The sequence below is a fragment of the Sphaerodactylus townsendi genome, linkage group LG03 (genome assembly GCF_021028975.2).
Source record: "Sphaerodactylus townsendi isolate TG3544 linkage group LG03, MPM_Stown_v2.3, whole genome shotgun sequence".
Classification (NCBI taxonomy): domain Eukaryota; kingdom Metazoa; phylum Chordata; class Lepidosauria; order Squamata; family Sphaerodactylidae; genus Sphaerodactylus; species Sphaerodactylus townsendi.
Window position 1 is genome coordinate 143,845,186 of NC_059427.1, and position 25,337 is coordinate 143,870,522.

General features: G+C 45.5%; 1 protein-coding gene across 1 annotated transcript; it reads left to right on the plus strand.

Moving 5' to 3' along the window:
- The first annotated feature begins 635 nt into the window (after positions 1-635).
- Positions 636-24,186, plus strand: LOC125428143 (adenylate kinase isoenzyme 1-like). Its single transcript, XM_048487827.1, has 5 exons — positions 636-1,130; positions 4,589-4,788; positions 9,182-9,295; positions 10,834-11,028; positions 24,001-24,186. The coding sequence occupies exons 1-5, from the start codon at positions 1,070-1,072 to the stop codon at positions 24,088-24,090; spliced, it is 660 nt and encodes a 219-aa protein (XP_048343784.1). The 5' UTR covers positions 636-1,069; the 3' UTR covers positions 24,091-24,186.
- Positions 24,187-25,337: the final 1,151 nt, after the last annotated feature.

A 25,337-nucleotide genomic window follows, 5' to 3' on the forward strand; every position in this document is an offset into this window, starting at 1 on the left:
GTTGCCTTCTGTGGCTCTGTCTCCGGCGTGCTTGGCAGGTGGACGCCGACTTGCCAACTCCGGGGCGGGGCATCACTGGAGTTTTGGGAGCGGGCCTGGGGAGGGGTACAATACATAAAGCCCACCTTCCAAGGCCACCATTTCCTCCTGGAAGAAATGGCATGTGGGGAAGGGGAGCTCCATGGCTACATCCCCTGCTGCGGTCCCTCCCAGGGCCCCGCCCCCAAATCTCCAGGATTTCCCGACCCAGAGTTGGCACCCCCAGGTCAAGTTAGCAGGCAGCAGTGAGAGGGATCAACCCCTGCTGAAGAGCAGCAGATGAGGAAATCTCTTCCCTCCTCACCTGTCCCTCCTCACCTGTTGCCCAGGTGTAGAAGCGACCAGGGTCCAGCCTTCAGGAGCCCCCTTCCTTGTTCCTCTTCAAATGAAGAAGAAGAAGAAGAGTTTGGATTTATATCCCCCCTTTCTCTCCTGCAGGAGACTCAAAGGGGCTGACAATCTCCTTGCCCTTCCCCCCTCACAACAAACACCCTGTGAGATGGGTGGGGCTGAGAGAGCTCCGAGAAGCTGTGACTAGCCCAAGGTCACCCAGCTGGCGTGTGTGGGAGTGCCCAGGCTAACCTGAATTCCCCAGATAAGCCTCCACAGCTCAAGCGGCAGAGCTGGGAATCAAACCCGGTTCCTCCAGATTAGATACACGAGCTCTTAACCTCCTATGCCACTGCTGGTCCCCCCTCCTTCTTTGTAAGCCTGAGTGATGGCCCTTTGGGGTTTTCTTCAGCACCACCCTGAATCCAAGCCCTGGTAGAACCACTAGGCCACCTGCTCAATTCTGTCTCTGTCCCCCACCCTGGCAGGCAGTCCAGGTCGGACCTCACAGTCTCTGTGACCACCTGCCTACCCCCCACCCGGCAATCCTGCCTGGCCCTCAAAGGCCCCTGCATCAAATGTCTGTGACATCAGAAGGATAAAGGGTGGCCTGGTCCAGCCCAGGTGAAATGGCCAGGTGCGTTTGAAGAGAAGCTTGAAGGTTCCCGGGTGCTGCCGATCCTCTGACTCGGCCCTCGGGATGGGGACTTGTCAGGGCCGGCTGCCACAAACCACCAAGCCTTTGTGCCACGAAGTGAGAGGTAAAGGAGGACATTTTGGCAACTTTTGTACCTGTTGCTTTGTAGATACATATAGATGGGTATTAAAACACGGACCAGCCCAAAGCATGTTGGTATCTGAGGTGGGAAATACCTGCCTGCGTTCATCCTGGAATCTAAGGGTGGTGGCACGCCCTGACACAAGGAGAGCCATGTTTGCCGTTGACTTCAATCAAAAGAGCCACATTTACTCCCATCCTCAGCATGAGGCCTACACTGCAGAGGCACTTGCAGAGGCCCAGCTCCTGGTGGGAACAACTTGCTAACCACCAACCATGCCCAAGGGCCTTCCCCCCACTTTTCTGGAAGAAGGGGCAAGTTGCCGGTCAAGAGAGAATCCATTTTGGTTGCTAGGCTTGCTAGAAGACTGTGATGGAAAGATGCTATTGCTGAAGTAAAGGAACTCACACATAACTGTAAAAAGGATCTTTGATCACCTACATGGAGAACAGGAAGCCCCGATACAAAGGTGCCTGGATGCACTTCAAAGGCCTAAATTACCTCATGGCCGGAACATAGTTTTCCTGGGAAGGTGGAAACAAAGGATTTTAGATTCCACCTGGAGACTTCCACCTGGGTTCCCGGAATGGGGACAAAGGAATCCAAAAGGGAACGTGATCAGCTGAGATATCTCTGTAGTCAAAGTTTGTTTCATTTCTTTGTTTTGAATTTGTTCAATAAAAATCTTTGCGAACTCAGCTGGAGTGGAGTTTTGGAGCAAAGAACCCATATCTTACAGAAGCAAGCTTGCACCTAGTTAAAATATTACTTTTCTTCCTCATGAGCTTACAAAGTACAGAAAGCAGGTGTTAGTAGTTCAAGATGTATGTACTTTTCTCCAGAGTCAGCATTCTTGTTAGAGAATATGATTATAATCACTTTTCTTTTTTGGATAAGATGAAGGGGAATAATCCCAGAATCTTGAGATGGGTTTGCAAGATTTTCAGTTTGAGATATCTCATATTAAGGGATGAGAGAACATAGTTCCTGATATTTTGACTAATTGTAATGAGTAAATCGAAGTAATCATTTGGATTCTTGGTAATCTTAGGTCTATTACATTGCTTATGTGCCTGAAATCTAATTGTTATTAATCTTATCTCTTTCTGTATTAATGCTGCTATTATTACTTCATTACCTCATGTATGTATTAGTGCTTTTTTTCCTTATGTAAAGAGTATAGCATAAATTATTTGTATTAGTGTAGCTGATGTTTAATGTTTGTATATGCTTGTGTATTTGCTGTAACATTTTGATAGCGGTCACAAAATTAAATCTTTCAAAGGAGGTGTGTCAAGAGAGAATCCATTTTGTTTATTAAGATTTGCTAGAGGGCTTACTACAAATCCTTTATTTTCTTTCATGAGCTTATAAAGTGCAGAAAGAAGGTGCTAGTAGATAGAGATATGTGTACTCTTCTCCAAAATCATCATTCTTGTTAGAGGGCATAAAATCATCCTCCCAGTTTCGGCCAGCTGAAACTGGTTTGTTAGAAAGGTAATTGGATAAGTGTCTTCAAGAGGGAGGGGGTAGATGTGTGCTCATAATTGAGAAGATTCTGGTCTAGATATAACTTCGTTGGTCAGTTTATGATCGCTTGATGTGGCCAGCTTGAACTGTAAATTAGTTACGTCAGTGTTAGTCACCATCTTTGCCTTTGCTATTCTCCTTTCTTTGTATTTGCCTCTATTCTGCTTGAGGCTATTATAAGAACTTTGTACAGATATCGAAGGATTTTTATACCTTTGCAAATATTTCTTTCTAGTAAGTTGACTCTAACGTGGCTGTCTTGTGTATCTGAATTGCACCTTTGGTTTAGTGTTCACTGTGTTATTTTTAAAACCGTGGTCTTGCAACCTTTTTTAAAGACAAGTTTAAAAATGCCGTTCTTGTCTGGGTCTGGAGTTCTAGTTCAGAGCCTTGACGTTGTCATATAGGAAAGCGGTGCTCAGGAGAGCCGTAGGGGTCATGTCAAAGTAGCACATGAGGCTCCCAAACCACTGCTGTACACCTGAAGAGAGAAATATTTGTCTGGTCAGAAGTGCGCTCCTGTATTCCCAGCAGAGACGACCAGTGCTTTTAACCAGAATCTCTCAGCCTGGCGGTGGCCTAGCAGAGGTTCTCTGTCAACACAAGGGTGAGTTTGTAGAGGGCTCAACAGACCGTCTGAGCTATTTGGCCAGTTAATTAAAAACAAAATTGTGTAAGTGCCTCTCCACAAGTCAAACACACCCTGGAGAGCCTCTGCCCATGCAAGTAGACAGTACTGGCTTTGATTGACCAGTGGTTTGATTTAGTAGAAGCTGCTCCACGTGCGTTCATTAATGATACCATGTCGCTATTGTTAGATCTCAGAATCTTAAGCCAATAAACAGACTCTGAAGTATCAATCGGCAGCCTTTATTGATGAGGTATCGAAACACCATATTTGGCAAAAGCCAATTCTGACTAAGCTGGCATTCACAGTTCCCTTTATTCCCTGCTAGAAGCCACCCTCCTGGTTTCCCAAGAAGTGAAAAACAGTTTTTGAATCTGAGGCACCCCAACGTCGGCAGCAGATAGTGAGAGGGCCACCTGGCTTCCTGCTCCTATGGGATAACGGATGTAATTCTTTTCTCATAGGACAGAGGTGCTAGGGGAAGCCTAGTTTCCTACAAAGCATGTGAAGCCATAAAATAAAGATCAAGGAAATAATGCACAGATGGCAGTGGTTACATATATCAGGCTGATTACATATGTCTCGGAGCAGAATCGGTTTGTTATTTCAATCGGTTACATAGAGTTAGGAATGCATCTCAATCACCCAGATAACATCCCCCACACACTGGTGTTCCTCCATAAAGCTCAGGGCAACCAACCCTTGGCTTCCCAGGAAGAGGCCTTGGTTTGGTGGTAAAGTGTCTGCTTGGGGTACATAAGGTCTCTGGTTCAATTCCCGGCATCTTCAGTTAAAAGGACCAGGCAGTAGGTGATGCAAAAGACCCTGTAGAGCCACTATCAGTCTGAGTATACTGACTTGGATGGACCAATGGGTGGATTTGGTATTTTCCTGTCCAGATGCCCATAGTGCATGAAGAAGAAGAAGAGTTTGGATTTATATCCCCGCTTTTTCTCCTGTAAGGGGCTGACAATCTCCTTTCCTTCCCCCCCCCCCCCACAACAAACACCCTGTGAGGTGGGTGGGGCTGAGAGAGCTCTGAAGAACTGTGACTAGCCCAAGGTTACCCAGCTGGCGTGTGTTGCGTGCACAGGATAATCTAGTTCACCAGATAAGCTTCCACAGCTCAAGTGGCAGAGTGGGGAATCAAACCTGGTTCTCCAAATGACAGTGCACCTGCTCTTAACCACTACACCACGCTGGCTCTCATGGGTAACTGCCATGATTCTGTCCCTGGGCCTTCTCACTCAACAAGAGCCTTTCTCGGTCTTTCCTGTTGCAGAGAAGCTGCGGTCCCCCGTCATCATCTTTGTGATCGGAGGCCCGGGATGTGGCAAAGGGCCCTGCTGTGCCCGCCTGGCTACCAAGTACAATTTCTACCACGTGGCAGTGGGAGAGCTCTTGCGGGAGGAAGTGAAAAAAGCCACCGGCAACAGCAAGGCCATCAAGGACATCGTGCTGAGAGGAGCCCTGGTCCCAGCGGTAAGTTGGAAAAAAACCCTGGCTCGAGGTCACCCCATAGGTTTGTGGGGCAGAGTGGAGATCCAAACTCGAGTCCTTCGGATCACTGCCCACTCCATTGCCCTGACTCTGCATCGTCGCAAACTACAGATGATGCTGTACTTATATATTCTAAATATATCTTTTGAAAGAAGGTGCTTACTTGGTGAGTTCACCTGTCTAGGGTTGCCAGTTCTTGCTTGGGGGATTCCTGGAGATTTTTGGAATGGAGTCTGGGGCTGACTCCACTGGGCTAGAACGGCACACAGCTCACCTTCCAAAGTGGCCATTTCTCTCCAGGGAAACAGATCTGTGTCACCTGGTCTTAATACCAGCACATCTCCAGCCACAGCCCGGTACTGTGTTGCCTCGAAAATAAATCCTAGCGTGATTTTTCGGTATTTTTGGAGGGGGCTTGAAATATAAGCCCTACTCCAAAAATAAGACCTACTTCCAGATTCCCCGGCACAACCCCCGCCCTGCACCCCCGGAACACCCCAGAACGCCCCCGCCCACTCCCGGGACATGCCCGACATGCCCCCGGAACACCCCTCACTCACCTCTGGCCACGGCCACGGCCACGCCCCCGCCCACACTTGAAACGTGCCCGCCACGCCCCCGCCACGCCCCTTGCCCCCTGGGATGCAAAAAAAGGACCTGCTCTGAAAACAAGCCCTAACGCAGCTTTTGCTGCAAAAATTAATATATGACCCTGGCTTATTTTCGGGGAAACGTGGCAGTTGGAAACCTCTTGCCTCAACTCATCAGTAAGACTGTTAGGTCTCGGATCTTCAGCCAATAAACAGACTCTAGATTCTTGATCAGTAGCATTTATTGAAAGGCAGCAAGCCTTGAATGGTATATAAGCATAGCTCAATACTTGGTATCAAGGAGTAAGCTCAGCTGGTGAGAGCAAAGGTTCTGTAGTATGAAGGTGTGACGTCGTACTCACAGTTACAGTATATGAGTCAGGTAAGTGATATTGTGGTAATCATGCACAGGTATAGTCACTTGTCTAGAGCCACTGATCACGAGCTGCGGCTGAGCTTATTGACTCCTTGATACCAAGTATCAAACTATGCTTGTATACCCCGCTCGGGGACATATTGTCACCTTTTCTGGTAGGATGCCAACTCGAGTTTGGGAAATTCCCTGGAGATTTGGGGATACAGCCAGGGGAAGGTAGAGTTAGGTGAGGGGACACTCGCTCTTTTTTTAACCCTTGTATAACACACCAGCAGGATTCTGTCTGAATACTGTTGAAGAATTTCTGAAAACGTGACCACACGGCGCATCATGTTCTTACGGTTGCCAGCTAACTGGGAAAGTCTACTTGAGAGCTCTAGCCACTGGGTTCTCCTGCCAAGAGGACTTGTGCTATGGCTTGGACTCTTAGATCCTTCACTTCTCAATAATAGAATGAATCTCCCTAGCATGGCGTCAGGGGTTTCATAGAATTGGCTCATCTAGATAATTTGATCAGTAATAAACCAATTGGGTGTTGAGTAGAGTCGGTGAAGGAGATGACCCCCACCTGAGCATTCTTGTTTAGAATGTGACCTTGCAAAACCCAATTCCGTTATCTAAAGAACAACACTACTCAAACCCATAGGCGTACCTGCAACGAGGACATGTGGGGACATTTGCCCCAGGCAGCCCCTGTTACATCACATGAGGGGTGGAAAATCGCCCCCCCCCCCCAACTTCTGGGGACGAGAAGGGGCATGGCTGGGCCTGGGCATGTCCTGTGTGCGCCACCTGGGATGAGGCCGCTCTGGAGAGCACGCTTGCAGCACACCAGGCCAGCTGACGCCACGCCCAATCCAGCCATTCCCCTCCTCCTTTCCCCCTTGCCCTGCCAGGTCTGGCCACCAGCTAAGGGGGCAGGACACACCGGGGCCCATACAGGGGTGGGGGCAGAAAATTCAGATTTTGCACCAGGCTCCATTTTCCATAGCTACGCCACTGCTCAAACCCAAAAACAGTTTACAACTTTAGCTAGGGCAAATAGTGGCATTGTAAATTTTTATTTTATTTTATTTTATTGTTCAACTTATATACCACCCTCCCCTGAAGGGCTCAGGGCGGTTCACAACAAACAAACAACATCAAATAAATAATAAACAAACACCGTACATTCAGTACTGGTGTACATTAAAATAGCGTTCAATCCTAATATAACATTTCAAAAAATAGGAGATGGTGCCCAACAACTAAAACTCCTCTAAGAGGGAACAGCAGGGGCCCAGTTGTTGAAAAAAAAAAAGGGGGGGGCACCAGGAATAAACAAGATAAACGATCTCTCAGTAAATTTAAATGAATATATTCACTTTCTTCACAGCTTCCTTCTTTGATTTAAGTCTAAATCTGTGGTAGTGTTACCGCGGTTTGCCAGGTAACAATAAGTGATTTCAGCTCAGCAACTCAGTGAGGCGCAGGAAGCAGGCGTTTCTTCAAAGCAAAAGGATTTTATTGCAGGTGGTGGTCACAGCTCGGTCAGGAGGGAATTGCGCCCTCCAGCCCTCGTGCCGGAGTTTTTATTTACAAACATCCAACGGCTGGAAAGGGGCAGGCAGAGGGGCAAGTCCCTCGCCAAACACCAATAGGAAACAACAACACCCAACAAGATACAATTTCAACTTTTGAAACTCGGTAATGAAGTCTCGCTGTCACCCCCGCTCTTGCGGGATCTCGTGATGGTGCTGAAGGGACAGCTGATGATAAGCCCATTCAGGAAATCCAAGCGGGCTGATGGTTTCACCCCGAGCTATCTCGGCTATCCGATGAGTCCTTCCTTGTGACATGCCCTGGGGCTCCTGCGGTTCGGCTGGCAACAAAGAGAACTTTAAACTGTCCAATGGTGGTCCCTGCACATTCTCCAACGGCTGGGAGACCTTTGGGTGCTGGCCGCAGATTTGATTTGTAATTCCAAAGAGGGTCGTTGTCCTTATCAAAAGAGTCGGCCGGGCGTTGGTCTGAGCTGCATTCCAGAGCCAACTTCCTGGTTCCTTAATATGAGACCTTAACTGGCTATTGCTTTTAGTATCAGACACAAATTTCAAAAATAACATTCCTAACTTAAACATTAGGAAAACCTTAAAGGATAAACACATATACTGATACTTATAGGCAGGACTGTACATATACCTACTGGCAGGGCTCGCTTAAAACTAATAGAACCTTAACCTAACTGAAGAACCTTGTTAAACTAAAAATCCTAAACTGTAGGCATAAACTCAAATAAAAAAGGGGCTTTTATTCCATCCTAGAATGGCACAAACGCAAGGGAAATCATATAGCATTGGTGCAAACATACAAATACATTCTTTGTGAACCTTATGAAGGCTTCTGAGCCACACAGGTCTCCGTATCCAGGCAGGGAGCCAGTGTAGCCAGGCAACCTGACTTCAGGAAAATATTTTGTTTATTTTCCTGTCGGTAACAGTAGGAATATGGCCAGAACTTGGGACCCTCAAAGAAGGGAGACGGACCAGTTTATTTATTTCAAATTTTTATTATCTGCCTTTCTTTCTTGCGGAACTTGGGGCAGCTAACAATATAACTAAAATATTACAATGTGTTGTCGAAGGCTTTCACGGCTGGATTCAACAGGCTGTTGTGGGGTTTCTGGTTTGTGTGGCCCGTGGTCTTGTTCCTTGTTCCTAACATTTCGCCTGCCAGCCACAGATGCAGGAGAAATGTTAGGAACAAGATGTACCAGACCACGGCCACACAACCCAGAAAAACCACCACAATCAAAATATTACAGTATTTTTTTAACTCCTGCATTAGTCAGCAATTTAAAAGCTTCCCATTAGGACCACCAATGAGGAATGCTATATTATTCAAACGCAGTTGTAAATAAATGCCTGCTTCCAGACGATTAACGATAAGGGGGTCATACAAGCTTTCCTGGGGAGGCTGTTCAATAATTTTGAGCTCATCCCCCACAATCCTTTCTGGCGGGGCTACCAAACTCCAGGTGAGATCTGGGGATCTGGGGTCTGCAACCTGCGGCTCTCCAGATGTTCATGGACTACAATTCCCATCAGGCCTTTGTATGACAATCCAGAACTTCAACTCCTTTCCGGACCACAGAATTCTGCTTTTCCTGGTGAAAGTGGCTACTTTGGACTTTATGGCTTTTAACCTCACTGAGGTCCCTGTTCTCCTCAAGGTCCAACCTCAAACCTCCAGGAGTTCCCCAACCTGGTTTGTTTTGGTCGGCTAGGGGGCTACCTGGGCAGTCCTGCCTTCGGATTCAATAAAGCTCTCTGTATCAATGGTGCTGTTGTATTTTAGAATTGGCCTTTCACCGTAATAAGGAATTCAGTTTGATACAGCTGTCTTAGAAACACGCTGCTTGTCTCTCTAGGGTTACGTCTTGAACTTGCTGATGGACAACATGCTTAAAACAGAAAATGTCAAGGGCTTCTTTATCGACGGCTTTCCCCGGGAAATCAGCCAGGCCAGGCTGTTTGAAGAAGTGGTAAGAATATCCTCTAGGCCCCGTACTAAATGGGATAAGTTAACTGTCCATGGACTCAGGTGAACTGGAAGCAGGCAGAAGAGCCAAGAGATACCTGGACATGAGCCAGGGAACTGGAAAGGTGAAATTAGCCGGCTGGTTGTATGCCTAACTTTCAGGTTCTATCCCAAGCAGGTAAAAGATTTGGGGGGTTAGTGCAACAGTAGCAACCCCAAAAAATTTGCACTAAATATAGGCTCACCTGTAAGGCGTCAATCACAACATCCAAGAACAGGGTGTTATGAGTATAAATAACTAAATCTAAATTATAAATATAATTATAAATATGAAACTCAAACAATACTCACCACTGTATTGTCGAAGGCTTTTCTGCCTTGTTACATGGCAGATTGAATAAGCAAGAAAAGGCTAAAAGATTGTGCCCATGTAACGATGGCTCAGTTGAATCTCTGGCCCACCAATTACTTCACTGTCTCAGATTCAAGGAAATCAGATCCAAGTATGTGAATCTTACTCCTTGACATTTACCAGATCTCCCCGATTTAATTAGATTACACTACTTGTTGGACAACCCTGATCCTTCTCTCTGTGTGATAGTGGCAGACTTTCTCCTGGAAATTACTAAACACCAGTAGATTTCCTTCGACCTAACATTTATTCCCTGTATTGTATATGCTTTTTAATCCATTTTTATTATTGTTGTACTGTTGTCTATGCCAATAAAGTCTTGCTATGCTAAAATATTGTCGAAGGCTTTCACGACTGGATTCAGTTGGGTGTTGTGGGTTTTCCAGGATGTGTGGCTGTGGTCGGGTAGATCTTCTTCCTAACGTTTCGCCTGCGTCTGTGGCTGGCGTCTTCAGAGTTGCATCACAGAGAGAAGACTGTTACACACTGTGTCCAGTGACTCCAGATTAGAGTGCACCTGCTCTTAACCACTACACCAGAAAGCGAGAACATGGCAGACAAAGTCTACAACCCAGAGGTGGCACCAGAGATGCTATAGGAATCAAGTCTAGCCCAAGACCATTACTCATATTAACCTGGAAGTTTTAGCCGTTTCAGGGCTTTCTGATTTGGAAAACTGGGATATTATGACAGCGAGGGTGGGAGACATTCTTTTACTGCCATCAAGGGGCTTAGAAAAGGAATTGCATCTCAGATCTTTTTGACGACAAAGAGGTGAAACGGGCATCACTGTGGAAGGACTCCAGCGTGGCGTAGTGGTTAAGAGCAGGTACACTCTGATCTGGAGAACTGGGTTTGATTCCCCGCTCTGCCACTTGAGCCGTGGAGGCTTATCTGGGGAACCAGAGTCTCTTGTGCACTCCAACGAATGCCAGCTGGGTGACCTTGAGCTAGTCACAGCTCTTCAGGGCTCTCTCAGCCCCACTTACCTCACAGGGTGTTTGTTGGGGGGGGGGGAGAAGAGAAAGGAGTTTGTAAGCACCTTTGAGTCTCTCTCTCTCTGCCGCCCCCCCCCCACACCTTCCCCAGCACAAGGCCCCCCAAGCCACGTTTCACTTTTTGCCTTGCAGGTGGGACGCTTACCTAACATCGTGATAGTGTTCGATTGCTCCACAGAGACGATGATCCAGCGGCTGCTGCTTCGGAGCCACACGGGCACCCGGGCTGACGACCACGACAGGATCATCCGGCAGCGGCTGGAGACCCACTACACGCTCTCCGAGCCCGTCTTCACCTATTACCTGCAGAGGGACCTGCTTCGGAATGTAGGTCTCAGAGAACTCCAGAGTAACAACGCTGAAATTTGGTTTTGCAGAAGGCTGAGCAGCCAGTACGGCTCTCTCAGCAGTGGTGCAGCGGTTAAGAGCAGGTGCACTCTAATCTGGAGGACCGGGTTTGATTCCCGCTGTGCCACTTGAGCTGTGGAGGCTTATCTGGGGAACCAGATTAGCTTGTGCACTCCAATACACGCCAGCTGGGTGATCTTGGGCTAGTCACAGTTCTTCGGAGCTCTCTCAGCCCCACCCACCTCACAGGGTGTTTGTGGTGAGGGGGGAAGGGCAAGGAGATTGTTAGCCCCTTTGAGTCTCCTGCAGGAGAGAAAGAGGGGATATAAATCCAAACTCTTCTTTTTCTTGAGTCACAAACGTAACCTGCTCAAGGGGTCACTGAGGCTAGAGGGGACCCCAAATCCCAAAAGCCAGTACAGGAGGAAGGAAGGCGGGCTGGGAAATAATTTGGCTGTTTCCCATATAATGTTTTCCTCCTAACAGGGAAAAATGCCCATAGAATACCCATCAGCAACCTGGAGACTAACAAGATTTTCGGGTCATGAGCTTTCAAGAGTCAAAGCTCTCTGTGTTAGATATGCAGTGAAGGTATCTGATGAAGAAACCTTTGACTCTTGAAAACTCATACCCCCAAATTTTGTTGGTCTCTACAGCGCGACTGGATTTTGAGCCATCTCTTCTACTGCAGACTAGCCCAGCTACTCTCGGAAGAAAAGTGAGTCAACCCCACCACCACGGCCAGGCCACAGATACATTTCAATGAAGGCCCACAAAGAAGCAAGACATGTATCATGATCATACTCCCCACGGTCACAGCGTTGCAAGTTGTTCAGCGCTCCACAAGCCATTTCCGTTATGCTCCTGGGCCTGCCCTTCTGAAAACTACAGCTGACATTTTGATTTATCGTTTTCAAAAAAAACAACATTAATTCCTTCATGGAGGTAAAACATCGACCGCCCTTTTACATATTTTTAGACTAGGGGACTTATCGTTCCCTCTCAACGGCTTAAGAATATAACTGCTGGCACCCAAGGAGCCAAGCAAAAATGGTGCTTTTGTAACCTCTAACTGTGGGTTCTGTGGGGCAGCACTTGGAATGAGTTGCAACAACAATTTTTAAACAACAAAATGGTTTACTTTTCTTTATAATTTACACTTTTAAAACATCAACATTTAACGTTACAATTCAAGGTCCTGTTCAGGTTGCATTTCAAGTCCTTCTATTTACAGTCTACTGATGTTGCCAAGTCCAAATTCTTCTTTGCAAGTTGGCTGGCTCCTGAAGACTCCAAGGGCTTGATGAACAGGTTGCAACATGATGAAGGTCTCCAGGAGAACTCTCACCCATTACAACCACAAAAGAAAACCCTGAAACAATAAACTCCAACATTTACAACATAGCAAAAACAACAACTACCTTCCCAGTAGTTCCCAACAATATTGCTGTTTACCTTAACAAGGTGTTAAGGGCTTATAGAAATCAAGGTCTGAGTCTGGAAGCCTTGTCTTCTGCAAAGAGCTCTTGCAGCCTTTCTGCTGCTCTGAGTCTCCACCCCCTTACTGGATCAACCCATTCTGGGCCAACCCATTCTGGGCATGGGGGTTACACTTTCGTTCCCTGAGCCAAAGTTTAGGACTAAGGCATGAAAAGTAGAGGGCTGTTTCAGACCTGGCCAGAGAACTTACATGAACACAGGAAGCTGCCTTATAGAAGATGACTCAAGGTGGCTGACAAGCACCTTTCCCTTCCTCTCCCCACAACAGACACCTTGCGAGGTGGGTGGGGCTGAGAGAATTCAGAGAACTGTGACCAGCCCAAGGTCACCCAGCAGGAATGTAGGAGCATGGAAACACATGTGGTTCACCAGATAAGCCTCTGCCACTCAGGTGGAGTGGGGAATCAAACCCAATTCTCCAGATTAGAATCCACTAGAATTTTCTTTTTAATATAAAGCAGAGGTCCTCAACATGGTGCCCGGGGGCACGATGGCATCTGCCTTCACCTTTCCTGGTGCCCATTAAATGTCTTCAGAGAGCGAATGGGGCCACGTGTAATCCCCGAAGATGGCAAGGGGTGGCTGCTAGCTTCAAACCCCATGGTGAAGAAGAAGAGGAGGTGGTGGTGTTTGGATTTATACCCCCTCTTCTCTCCTGTAAGGAGACTCAAGGTGGCTTACAAGCTCCTTTCCCTTCCTCTCCCCACAACAGACACCTTGTGAGGCAGGTGGGGCTGAGAGACTTCTGAGAGAACTGTGACCAGCCCAAGGTCACCCAGCAGGAATGTAGGAGTGCGGAAACACATCTGGTTCACCAGATAAGCCTCTGCCACTCGGGTGGAAAAGTGGAGAATCAAACCCAATTCTCCAGATTAGAATCCACTACACCACGCTGGCTGTCAGTCTGTCCATGTCACTCCCATCTACTCAGACTGGCAGCTGCTCCCCGGAGGCTCAGGGGGAAGGTCTTTCACATCACCTGCTACCTGACCCTTTTAACTGGAGATGCAGGAGACTGAACCTGCATACCAAGAAGATGCTTTCCCCCCTGAGCCACACCCCCATCCCTACCTTAAGAGCCCGACATGATTGCCAGAACAGGAACCACGTTCAAGAGTCAAAGGTCCCTTCGTGAGGTGCAAATCAGAATGGAGATCCCCAAGTCTTTTTATCCAGTCAGAGGGTGGGAGGGGTTTTGAGAAGGCAACCTTGGTTAGTTTATATAAAACAAAGATACAGTGTATAAGCTTATTTGAGAATGCATGTGTCACACATCATCATCTTCATTATATTAGTTAATGTAAGGTAGTTTGAGCTAAGACAGGGGTCTGCAACCTGTGGCTCTCCAGATGTTCATGGACTACAAATCCCATCAGCCTCTGCCAGCATAGCCAATTGGCCATGCTGGCAGGGGCTGATGGGAATTGAATTCCATGAACAACTGGAGAGCCGCAGGTTGCAGACTCCTGAGCTAACATATTGTATTTCTGTTTGCCTCTGTATACAATTTAAGAATAAGTATGCTCAATAGTCTAAGAAGTCAGTTCAATTTTGGCTAATCAAGCTATTTCTTATTTTTGTCTAACTTATTTCAGATCTCTATCATCGTTTATGTTGCTGGTATTTTTAAAACTTTCTCTTCTTTTTTCTTGCTCTCTCTCTTTGCATATTGATGGAAATTTTTATTGTAGACTAGCAGGGCCAGGCCACGCGTTGCTGTGGCAATTGTCCTTCTCATCACAGTCCGCAACCCACACAGATGTCAATGCAGGTCCAATGATCCCCAGCATAGCCTTTTGGGAGCAGCAGTGGCATAGTGGCTAAGAGCAGGTGCACTCTGATCTGGAGGAACTGGGTTTGATTCCCAGCTCTGCTGCTTGAGTTGTGGAGGCTTATCTGGGGAATTCAGATTAGCCTGTGCACTCCCACACGCACCAGCTGTGTGACCTTGGGCTAGTCACAGCTTCTCGGAGCTCTCTCAGCCCCACCCACCTCACAAGGTGTTTGTTGTGAGGGGGGAAGGGCAAGGAGATTGTCAGCCCCTTTGAGTCTCCTGCAGGAGAGAAAGGGGGGATATAAATCCAAACTACTACTACTGCTACTACTACTACTTCTTCTTCTGCTGGGGAAGACACATTATTATATGGTGGTGTCTTGGTTTTTAGTATAAGACAACCCTTTCCATTCCACAACGGAACTGTCCAGAGTGCGAATCCCGCTGTCCATGAGGCTGGTTGACACGCACAGTCCTGGCCCCAGGTAAAAGGCAAGAACTAGGGCAAGCAGGCATTATCAAAGTCCAAGGCAACAGAGGCAGGGTGGTGAAATGCGCGCAGATAGAGGCCAGCTCCTAGATTTCATAAAGCCGGAGCCAATGAGGTGTTGGTTATTACCCCACGGATTGTCTGAGAAGAAAAAGGCAAACTCCAGCTCACTTTTAGTAAAAAAAAGAGCTGTGGCGAATATGGGTGAGGAAGTGGGTAAGTGGCGGTTGGATGTGAGGGAGGGCAGAGTGAGGTGTGTGAGGATGAGCTGGATGTGTATTGTGTGGTAGCAGTGGGTGAGGCACAGAGAGTGAAAGTTACCTGCGTGTGAGGGGGGCACCCCACCTGACATCTCACATGGCAAAGTGTGTATGTGTTTCACTACCACTCGTATTACCTAACAGTATTACCTATTTGCTGTTTTCACTGCTTGTAGGCACAGAAGGAAAAGAGTGACAGTAAGAAGGAAATAGAAAGTGAGAGAGAGAGAAAGTGAGAGAAAGAGAGAGAAAGAGAAAAAGGAAATGATTTTAGATTTACCAGAAGGTTATTTCTTCCTTCTCCCCATTATTTAGGAAAATAATGGAGAGAAAAAGATTCTGGCAGAAATACAGCTTAAAGTCATTTCACAGAATCATGAAAAAGTGTCTTTGTTAAGAAAAGCATTCAATGTTCTGCACTCCAGAAAAGATACTTTTAATGTATTGTGCCAAGTAAAAGGCCTCATGAAAATAATATCTTTCAACTAAAACACAGACATAGAAAATAGAAATAAAGCATTTAAATGATTATTTCAACTGAAGTATACTTATATGTAGCTTAAGCAAGTTTTCTTGAAGACATTTTAGTGTTAAGAATTATGTGGCTCAGAAATAGCAAAAGGTACTTTGCTTTCCAAAGCAGCCCCTGTTGTCTCTTCCCACATTCAAAGAAAGATACTTTACTTAGCAATGAGCTGAGAAAGTGTGTGTGTAGAAAATAACTGACCAAGCAGAATTAAAGAAACCCAAGAAAGAGTCAAGCCATGTGAGAAACTATATTCTTAAGAATGCTGATTTAACAATGTGTCATTATGATGGGAATATTGGCATGAATTGACAGAGTTTGCAGCTGCAACATTTATGATGCATCAGCTGTCTTTATCCTATAAGAACTGTGTTTTGTATGCTCCAGGCTCCTCTGATTCTATAACAGACCCTCTGAGGTTTGGAATAAAAGTATTTATTTAATTAGCCCTTGTCGGCTCAAGCATTAGCTAACTATTAGTAAACCGCCTCTGTGGTAACAGATGGTGCCCGAAACTTCAGGGGAGTTAGGGTCTCTGTGGTCTCTTTCTTGCTTCACTCACTAGCAGGGAAAATGGCAGCCCGGCTTCTTGTCGGGCCGTTTGGGCAGTGTAGGGAAAGACTTGAATACCAGTGGCTCAGTATGATAGAATCAGAGAGGAGCCGTCCATTCATTAGCCACCCCTGCCTCTTCTGGAACCAGCATCTTCCCGTCAAAGACAGGTGTTAGTATTATCTGTGTTTTGTGTGTGTCAGTCTAAATGCTCTGTAGTCTTATGTCTGAAATAAAATAGGTTTTGTTTTGTCTTGTCAGTAATATAATCAAAGCCCGGATATCCGAGGTCCTCTTGATTCCTTGCAATCGAGGGCGTTAGAAAGTGACCCCTTGTGGCTCCAAAAGTGTGCTTGGATCCTAGAAGTTGAAAGAAAAATCACCTAACTTGAACTATCAGTTTAAGACATTTGGGGAAGTTTTCTTGTCAAACTTTTAAGTAAAAAGGACTGCAGAGCTGTGAGAGTTCATCCTAAACTATGGTTTTGGTTTCAGACCAGAGGGGAAAAGAGCTGAACTCCAGTGTGAGACTCAGCTTGTCCTGTGTACTTTACAGTGGAGGGCAGTAGCCCCAAATTGAAACATAAGGCAAAAAAGAAAAGAAAGTTGAGATGTCTTTCTTGAGAAAAGGTGGACTCTTTATAAAACTTGGAGGCAGAGGCTGTTGGCCCCAAGGCACCTTTAATCTGTATACAATCAGTCCTTGTATCCAGATCCTTTTAAATAATATTACAAAAGAAAAGGAAGCATATTTGCTTAAGGGGAACTGTGGAGGTCAGTCACAAGTCCAACTTCTTACATGACTCCTCCTGGATCCTCAGTGATGGTGGTGCGTAAACACCTCCTGAATTCAGGCTCTGGGTTGGCCCCAGGTATGACAGATGGGCTTTCCCACCACCGCAAAGGGCTTTGCTAATCCTGCGGTGACTCTTCCCCACTCCTCAGTCCTCAGAACTGGCTCCCTGCCATCAGTTCCTTGGCAGAGGAGGGACTCTCGCTGTCGGCTTTTCAGACAATGCAGGACGTCCCGTGCTCCCCCCCTCATCCGTCATTAGGAAAGGGAGAAAGCAGGAAGGAACAGGGCTCGCGCCAGAAGAGGATACCCCCCTCCTCCTCTCCTTCAGCAAATTCTCTGATTTGGCTGGGAGAGCAGATGGAAAACGACGATCTCTGCTGCTCATGGGTCAGTTCAGCAGATGAAGAGAATATATGTATATAGTGGAGGTTGTTAAAAGAAACCCAGACTTCCCCCTTCATCTGTGACGAGCAGAAATTATCGAACTTGCCGACTGTCTAAGATTGAAAGATTATTTTCTACTTCAAGCTAAGAAGTGATTCCTGGGACTGAGTGGTGATTACCACCTGAGGAGTTTTACAACATGTACAAAATCCAGTAGCGGTTCTAAACACCTCTAGATTCCATCATAGGCTCTCCTCCTGCTGTGGCACAGAACCAGAGCCAGGGCGGAGCCTTGCAGAGGAATTTCTCTCCATCAGTCAGCTCATCCTGACGGTGGGGAGTTCCTGCAAAGCTCTATGGTGATCAACTCACTGCAGCCTGCTGTGTTTTTTCCAGTGGCGAGGCAGACCAGGGGATTTAAAGTTTATTCTCTCTCCCCAAGGGGCGGCAGTGGGCTCTAGTAAGACCTCAGAGCCACAGATGCTAAGCTGGTTCTTAGTTGGTTTTCCTCAGTTTTTTCCGAAAAAGAATGTTTCTCTTTCCTCAGTGCAGAGGGGGAAGATTCTCCCTGAACTCAATATTTCACGGCATGTGTGTCGAGACGGCATTCTGATCACCCTTATTTGCAGCTGAAGGAAAGGACCATGTTATTACAACCTATTAATCTTTAAACTCTCAGACTTTGTCTCAAAGTAGTACGTCCCCAGCAACAAAGCAGCCATTCTTTTAGTTGTACAGCTTTGGTTTCAAGCTGTCTCTAAACACAGACACCTAGACAAATATACGTGGGTTGCCAAAATTGCTCATGGACTTTCCTGTTTGTATATAAGCAGGATAACGCATTACCAGAAAAGGAGTTTAGCTCAGGGTTGCAGATACACAATGCCCAGTGGCTTATCTGTGACTGTATTACAACTATGGATATTGTGCAGCCCGAGCTGATTTTTTGGGATACATGATTTCCCCAACTGGAGGTCTCTGCATATTGCTTGCCTATGCGTAAACATTTACTGGCTCTCTTTATGCTTTTGGAATTGTTCATGTGCATGGCGGGGCTCGCATTGCTATTGGATGCTTCTAACGACAACCTTGGGTGAGTCCTCCTCCCAGAACAGAAAAGAAAAAAAACAACGGGGGGGGGGGGGGGGGGGGGGGGGCATAGCAATAAACCACTCTCTGCCTAAACCTTCAGAAGAAAAAATGCAAAAGGAGGGGAAACACCTTCACCTCTGTGAGGATTTATGGGCTGGCCTCGCTGTGTACAAGTTTGTGCCTTTATGGCTCACATGATCACAAAGGCTTCAAGAATTAAATTTGAAACTGCTTTTACATGCTACTACCGCACATAGAAGTGTAAAAAAAATACTATTATTACATTCTGCCAAAGAAAAAGAATTAGAAACAGACAGATGCTAGATGCTAAAAGACCAGGCTATGGTGGTTGGAGCATCTTTAAACAGAAGTAAGAGGTGACCTTCTGAAATTAAGTATGATTGTTTTGGAAGCTGACGCTTTTCAAACCAGAACTATATCAGACCTCCAAATAGGATCTCACAAAGTACGGCTTTGACATTATCCTGAATTATTTTCTTTAAAATGTTAATAAAGACGAATAATGAGTATACAGTCCCCTGTGAGACTGTGCAGTTTTAACTAAGTTTCCTTCCTTGAAGAAAATTTTTCTTGTGTATTGTCTTGCATTCCCCTTCACTTATTTAGTTCTCTTTTTTATTTTCAGCATTCTAATGATAATAAATGCCCTTTTATAATAAACATAACAGAGACCACAAACAAAAAAAAAGCAAATGCAGCTTTTCACCAATTTGCATTTTGTTTCTGCTCTGTTCTGTCTTAGTCTACTAAAATAGATTGTCACTTGAATCATCCATTTTCAGTGAAGCTGATGAGTATCCACCTTGTTGATTTTTCCTATTGTATACATCCTTAGTACTACATGGACCAACCTGGGCCCCGTTTTACATCATAGACTTATAGACATTCTGCAGTTGAGAACTACGATCAAGACATCCTCTGAAGACTTACTTGAGGCTGAGTGTGGTTTTGGGACTCAAAAAATATAGAACAGTGTTGAAAATCTTGTATTATCACACATGTCAAATCACATGACTGCCAGGTTTTATTAGAAGGAGACCTTGTATATTCCTGGTCCATGCCTATACATTGCATCCTCCCTCCTGTGCGGTGGCCAGGGCTTGAATCACTCAGCGACCCGGACTGCTCCTCATTTGGTATTGTGCCCCCATTATTTCTCTTTCTATCTACTAGTTAAAGAGATCCTGAGGGGTGACAGTTGTTTTTTCTTTTGATTTTTCAAAAAAATTATAACTACACACCCATATTAGGGGTCCCTCACGAAGCTTCACTTCTTGTCAGAACTAACAAAACAAAACATTTGACTATTGATTACTTGGTATATACATGTATGACTTCATGCTTGAAAATTTTGTTTTGTCACCCAGGTTCAATTTCCAAGATTACTTTAAGACAACTCCTCCTAAACTTTCTTACAGTTTGTGATTGTCCAGGGTTTATTCCTTGGGACAAGATGTCCCCATATTCTCATTCATAATAACCTACAGTCTCTATTGTACAGTAAGGGCCAGCCATTCCTGACCATCCTCCGCCTGCCTTTACGTAGCTTGATATTTTCCTTTATGCATCACACATTAGACTAAAGAGCACAAATTACTATAGTTCCAGTGGATCCTAATAACTGTGGTTCCATAGCTCTTCTTTTTGAACAATTTGAATAGTCTCCAGAAAAGGGAGAGGTGGTTTATATATGACCAGACCTGATGGTGTTTCCACAGGGGTTCATGCAACCTCACAGACACACAAACTTCTCTATGTTTGTCCACAAAACCCTGGATGTAATATTGCCACCTTTATAAGATATTACATAAGAGAAACAATGCTAATGCTAATGTAGCAGCAGGAAGGAACAAAGAATTCTATTCTGACCTGGATGGCTTTTATGTATGTTTGTGTACTTCTTGTAGAATAATATTAGGAAATGCTGTATCTGCTTCACAGGCAGCTCCATACTTTATTGTCTGAAAAAAAAGGATTGTATTTTATTTTGTGGAAAATGCTGGGCCGAAAGGTTGCTTATACATGTAGAGTGGACAGGGTTATGTGTTCTTTTGGTACTGTGGTACTAGGTTTGGGAAAAATGAAAGGCAATCAGGGTTTAAATTTTGGGAGTCGACTAATGCTCAGGGGTGTCATATTCCCACAGTGTAGTCACCTCAGGCTCTAAGTCCTTCTGGCTACTTCCAGTTCTCACTAGTTTAGTTTAAAGCATCTTTTCAAGTTTCTCAGGGTGCATTTGAAAAGAGGGGATCTGTAGGCACAGAAGGAAAAAATTGAAAGTAAGAAGGAAATAGAAAGAGAGTGAGAGAGAGAAAGTGAGAGAAAGTGAGAGAAAGAGAAAAAAGGAAATGATTTTAGATTTTACCAGAAGGTTATTTCTTCCTTCTCCCCATTATTTAGGAAAAAAAATAATGGAGAGAAAAAAGATTCTGGCAGAAATACAGCTTAAGTCAATTGTGCACAGAATCTTGAAAAAAGTGTCTTTGTTAAGAAAAAAAGCATTCCATGTTCCTGCATTCAGAAAAAGGAATGCTTTTAATGCTTGTGTGCAAATCAAAGGCTCATGAAAAAAATAATATCTTCAACTAAAGTTAACAGACATAGAAAATAGAAATAAAGCATTTAAATGATTGTTATTTCCAGCTGAAGTATACCTCTTATATGTAACTTAAAGCAAGTTTTCTTGAAGACATTTTAGTGTTAAGAATTATGGCTCAGAAAATGGCGAAAATTACTTTGCTTTCTTCAAAGCAGTCTCCCTTATTGTCTTCTTCCCACATTCCAAAGAAAGATACTTTTACTTCAGCATTGAGCTGGAGAAAGGTGTGTGTGTAGAAAAAAATAACTGACCAAGCAGAATTAAAAGCAAAGAAAGAGAGTCAAACCATGTGAGAAACTATATTCTTAAGAATGCTATTTAACAATGTATATGCATGCATGATGAGAATATTGAAGCGTCATGAATTGACAGGGTTTGGCTTTGGCAACATTTTATGATGCATCAGCCAAGTTCTTGTATCCTCCATAAGAACTGGTGACTTTTGTATACTCAGAGCTCAATTCTCTGATTCTATAACAGATTCCCTCTGTGAGGGTTTGGAATAAAAAAATTATTTATTTAATTAGGCCCTTGTGGAAACTCCAGAAGCTTATTAGCTAACTGTGGTAAGCCACCGCGTTACTCTGTGGTAACATGCTCATCTCTGCCCATCTGAGTGAACATCCCAAGCCCTCATACCCTCTAAGCCCTCAGGCCACAGACAGGCTGCACGAACACTCTAAGGGTGACAGTTGAACACAGCCAGCTTCATGGCCTGGTGTGCCAGGAAAAAGACGTTTTACCTGGCTCAGGTATGGACTTTTGGTGATTTGAAGGTCCGAGTACCTGCCAGCAACAATTTAAGATTTGGGCCCGATCCGGTCCAGCTGTTTCGGCAAGTTAGGGCAAGAATTAACAAAGCGAATGGTTAACTTTTTATATATATGGTGTGCTGTCTCACATTATATATAAAACTGATTAAAGATTTTTCTAAAAATCCGAGCAGCGGGGAAGTGTTTGGGGCAGAGGCCTCAGGAGCACTCACTAAACTTGCCTGGCCAGAATTAACAGGTAGAATCTGCTGCCACAAGAAGTGGTTTCGGCCGCTGACTTAGAGGGCCTTTAAAAAGGTACTAGCATGTATCTTTGAGACACTTCCACCAGAGGAAGCCACATAGGTTAACAAGATACAACCCCCCCCCCACGTCATCAAAAAGAAAAGAGTTTGGATTTATACCCCGCTTTTCTCTCCTGTAGTCTCAAGATAGCTTACAACCTCCTCCCCTCCTTGTGAGGCACATGGGGCAGATAAGAGTTCAGAGAGGACTATGACTGGCTCAAGGTCACCCACCAGGCTTCATGTGGAGGCAGAGGCGTTCCTCCCATTGGGCAAAGTGGGCAGTTGCCCAGGGCGCCCCCTTGAGGGGCACGCAAAAACTGCAGGTTCGTTTGTGGGATTTTTTGTATTTTCAGTGTTTTTCTGTTTTTGGCCTGCAGAGGGCACATTGTTTGGAAGGGCTAGATGACAGAGGTGGGAACCTCACACTGGCTCTCAGATCATTCTGATGGGAACTACAATTCCCATCAGCCCCTGGCATGGCCAATTGGTTCTCATGCTGAGTAAGTGATTCTTGCTGCAAAATTTCAGAAGATGTTTTGGGAGGCGCCCTGATGCTATCACTCCAGGTTTGGTGAGAAGTTTGGTTCAGAGTCCAAAGAGTATGGACTCTCCCTGATGCCCCATCCCCATTGTTTCTGTGGGAGCTAATAGGAGAGGGGCTACGCCTTTGAGGGGAGTCGATAACTTTGGACCCCCTGGATAAACATCACCAAACCTAGGTAATATCGATAGGAGAGTCTTCTAAAGATACCCTGAAGGTTTGGTGCTGCTAGCTTAACAATTGCATCCTGACAGCAGGCACCCCCCACATTTTCCTTTTAAATCCCTCCCCCCTTTGGCATGGATTTAAAGGGAGAATCTGAGGTTCCCACTTTAAACATTGAAAGTGATGCTGTTTCAGGGTGGGGGAGAATCAACCCCAAAATAGCATCACTTTTAATGTTGTTTAAACTGGGAACTCCAGATTCTCCCTTTAAGGTGGATTTAAAAGAAGAATCTGGGCACCCTAGTTTAAACACCATTGAAAATGATGCAGTTTGGGGGTGGATTACAGCATCACTTTTTAAAACTAGGGAACCCAGATTCTCCTTTTAAATCCACCTTAAAGAAAGAATTTGGGGTCCCCAGTTTAAATAACATTGAAAGTGATGCTGTTTCCCCCAATTGGGGGGACTGGATACAACACCATAAAAGGTTGCCTAGATATGCCACTTGGTGTAGCTACAAGGGGACGGGGTGTGTGTGTGTGTGTGTGTGCACATTGCATTGGGCACGCGCCGGGGGGGGGGGGGGGGGAATCAAACTCAGGTTTTGCCCGGGGCTCCAGTTTGCCCTAGATTCGCCACCACTGTGTGGGAGGGAGCTTGAGGCAACAAACCAAATGGCAGCTAGTTTAGAGAGCAGTTGCTTCAGGTGCTGGAGCGGCTTGGAAATCAAACCCAGTTCTCCAGATTAGAGTTCACTGCTCTTCATCTTTACCCAGTTCTGGCTGGTTATCTATTGCTAGCCATTTGCAATGGAACCATCTTCAGCATAGCTCCAAGGACCAGCTGCTAAGAACAAGCAAAAGGGGAAGGCTATTGCCGGCATCCTGCCTTCCATGAAAACATCCTGGCAGCATATGGCTTTCTGCTGTAGAAAAACAGAAACTGGACTAAATGATGTTTTGGTCTCCTCCTGCTGGGCTCCTGATGTTTCTTGGCTTTTCCACTGAGAAAAAAATTCTGTCTGAGCATCTCTGGGTGATATTCGATCCCTGTTCCCCATCAAGGCAATGCTTTCCCCACAGCGACATGGCCAACAGAGCTCGATTCCCAAGTGTGCATGAGCATGTGATGCTCCCAGATCACGAGAAAGAACTGCACAAAGTGACACTGTCCTGTTTTTGCATTTGCAGGTCCTGGGAGAGGAACCTTCAGAAATTATCTTTGCCAAATGCTGCAGCGTTGTCGACGATGTCTTGAAGGGACAATCTGTACAGGCCTAAACCACACATAGTCTACTGAGTACTAAGCAGAAAATAAAAGGTTTAAGCCGCTGGGCTCTAGAGATACCTTCAAAAAACAAAACAAAACCCCCAGGGCTTCCATGTACATCACTGGATAGCATGCAGAAGATCGTGAGAACCAGTTCCCTCATGAAAGACCTGTTTCTGTTATATATTAAGAATAAAATATAAATAATAACAAATTAAAATAGGTAATAAGGGTAAGATTATAGTACTGGAAATGGAGAAATTAGTCGTTCAAAGGACGAATTATCAGAAGAAGAAGAGTTTGGATTTATATCCCCCCTTTCTCTCCTGCAGGAGACTCAAAGGGGCTGACAATCTCCTTGCCCTTCCCCCCTCACAACAAACACCCTGCGAGGTAGGTGGGGCTGAGAGAGCTCCGAGAAGCTGTGACTAGCCCAAGGTCACCCAGCTGGTGTGTGTGGGAGTGCACAGGCTAATCTGAATTCCCCAGATAAGCCTCCACAGCTCAGGCGGCAGAGCGGGGAATCAAACCCGGTTCCTCCAGATTAGATACACGAGCTCTTAACCTCCTACGCCACTGCTGCATCACATAGACAAGAGGGGAAGTCAAGGGTATGAGGGGGGACAGTTGGGGAGGGGAAAGGTGGGAGGGAAACAGAACCAGAAACAAAGGAGTAATATTGAGTTATATTAATGTAACTTGTAACTCTCTTTTTTATTATGTTGTACAACTCTGATGTAAGAGGGAATGTGAAAGTGATATGTTATTATATATATATGGGAAACTTTCAATAAAGATTCATATTTTTTTTAAAAAAGGAAAGACTGGTTTGGTGGTGCTCTCTCTGTAATGGGGTGTTGACATATGCAAATGATCACATCATACTGCGGCCATCAAGTAAGAAGAGTTTGGATTTATATCCCCTTCTGTAAGGAGACTCAAAGGGGCTGACAATCTCTTTCCCCTTCACCCCCCCACACCAAACACCCTGTAATGAACTGGTTGGGGCTGAAAGCTCCAAAGAACGGTGACTAGCCCAAGGTCACCCAGCTGGCATGTGTTGGAGTGCACAAGCTAATTTGGTTCACTAGATAAGCTTCCACAGTTCAAGTGGTACAGCGGGGAATCAAACCCAGTCCTCCAGATTAGAGTGCGCCTGCTCTTAACCACTACACCATGCTGGCTCTCTAAGTACGGAGAAGCCGGCCCTTCAGGAGCAAGGCCAACAGACTCAGCTAGGATATGAATACAAGAGGCT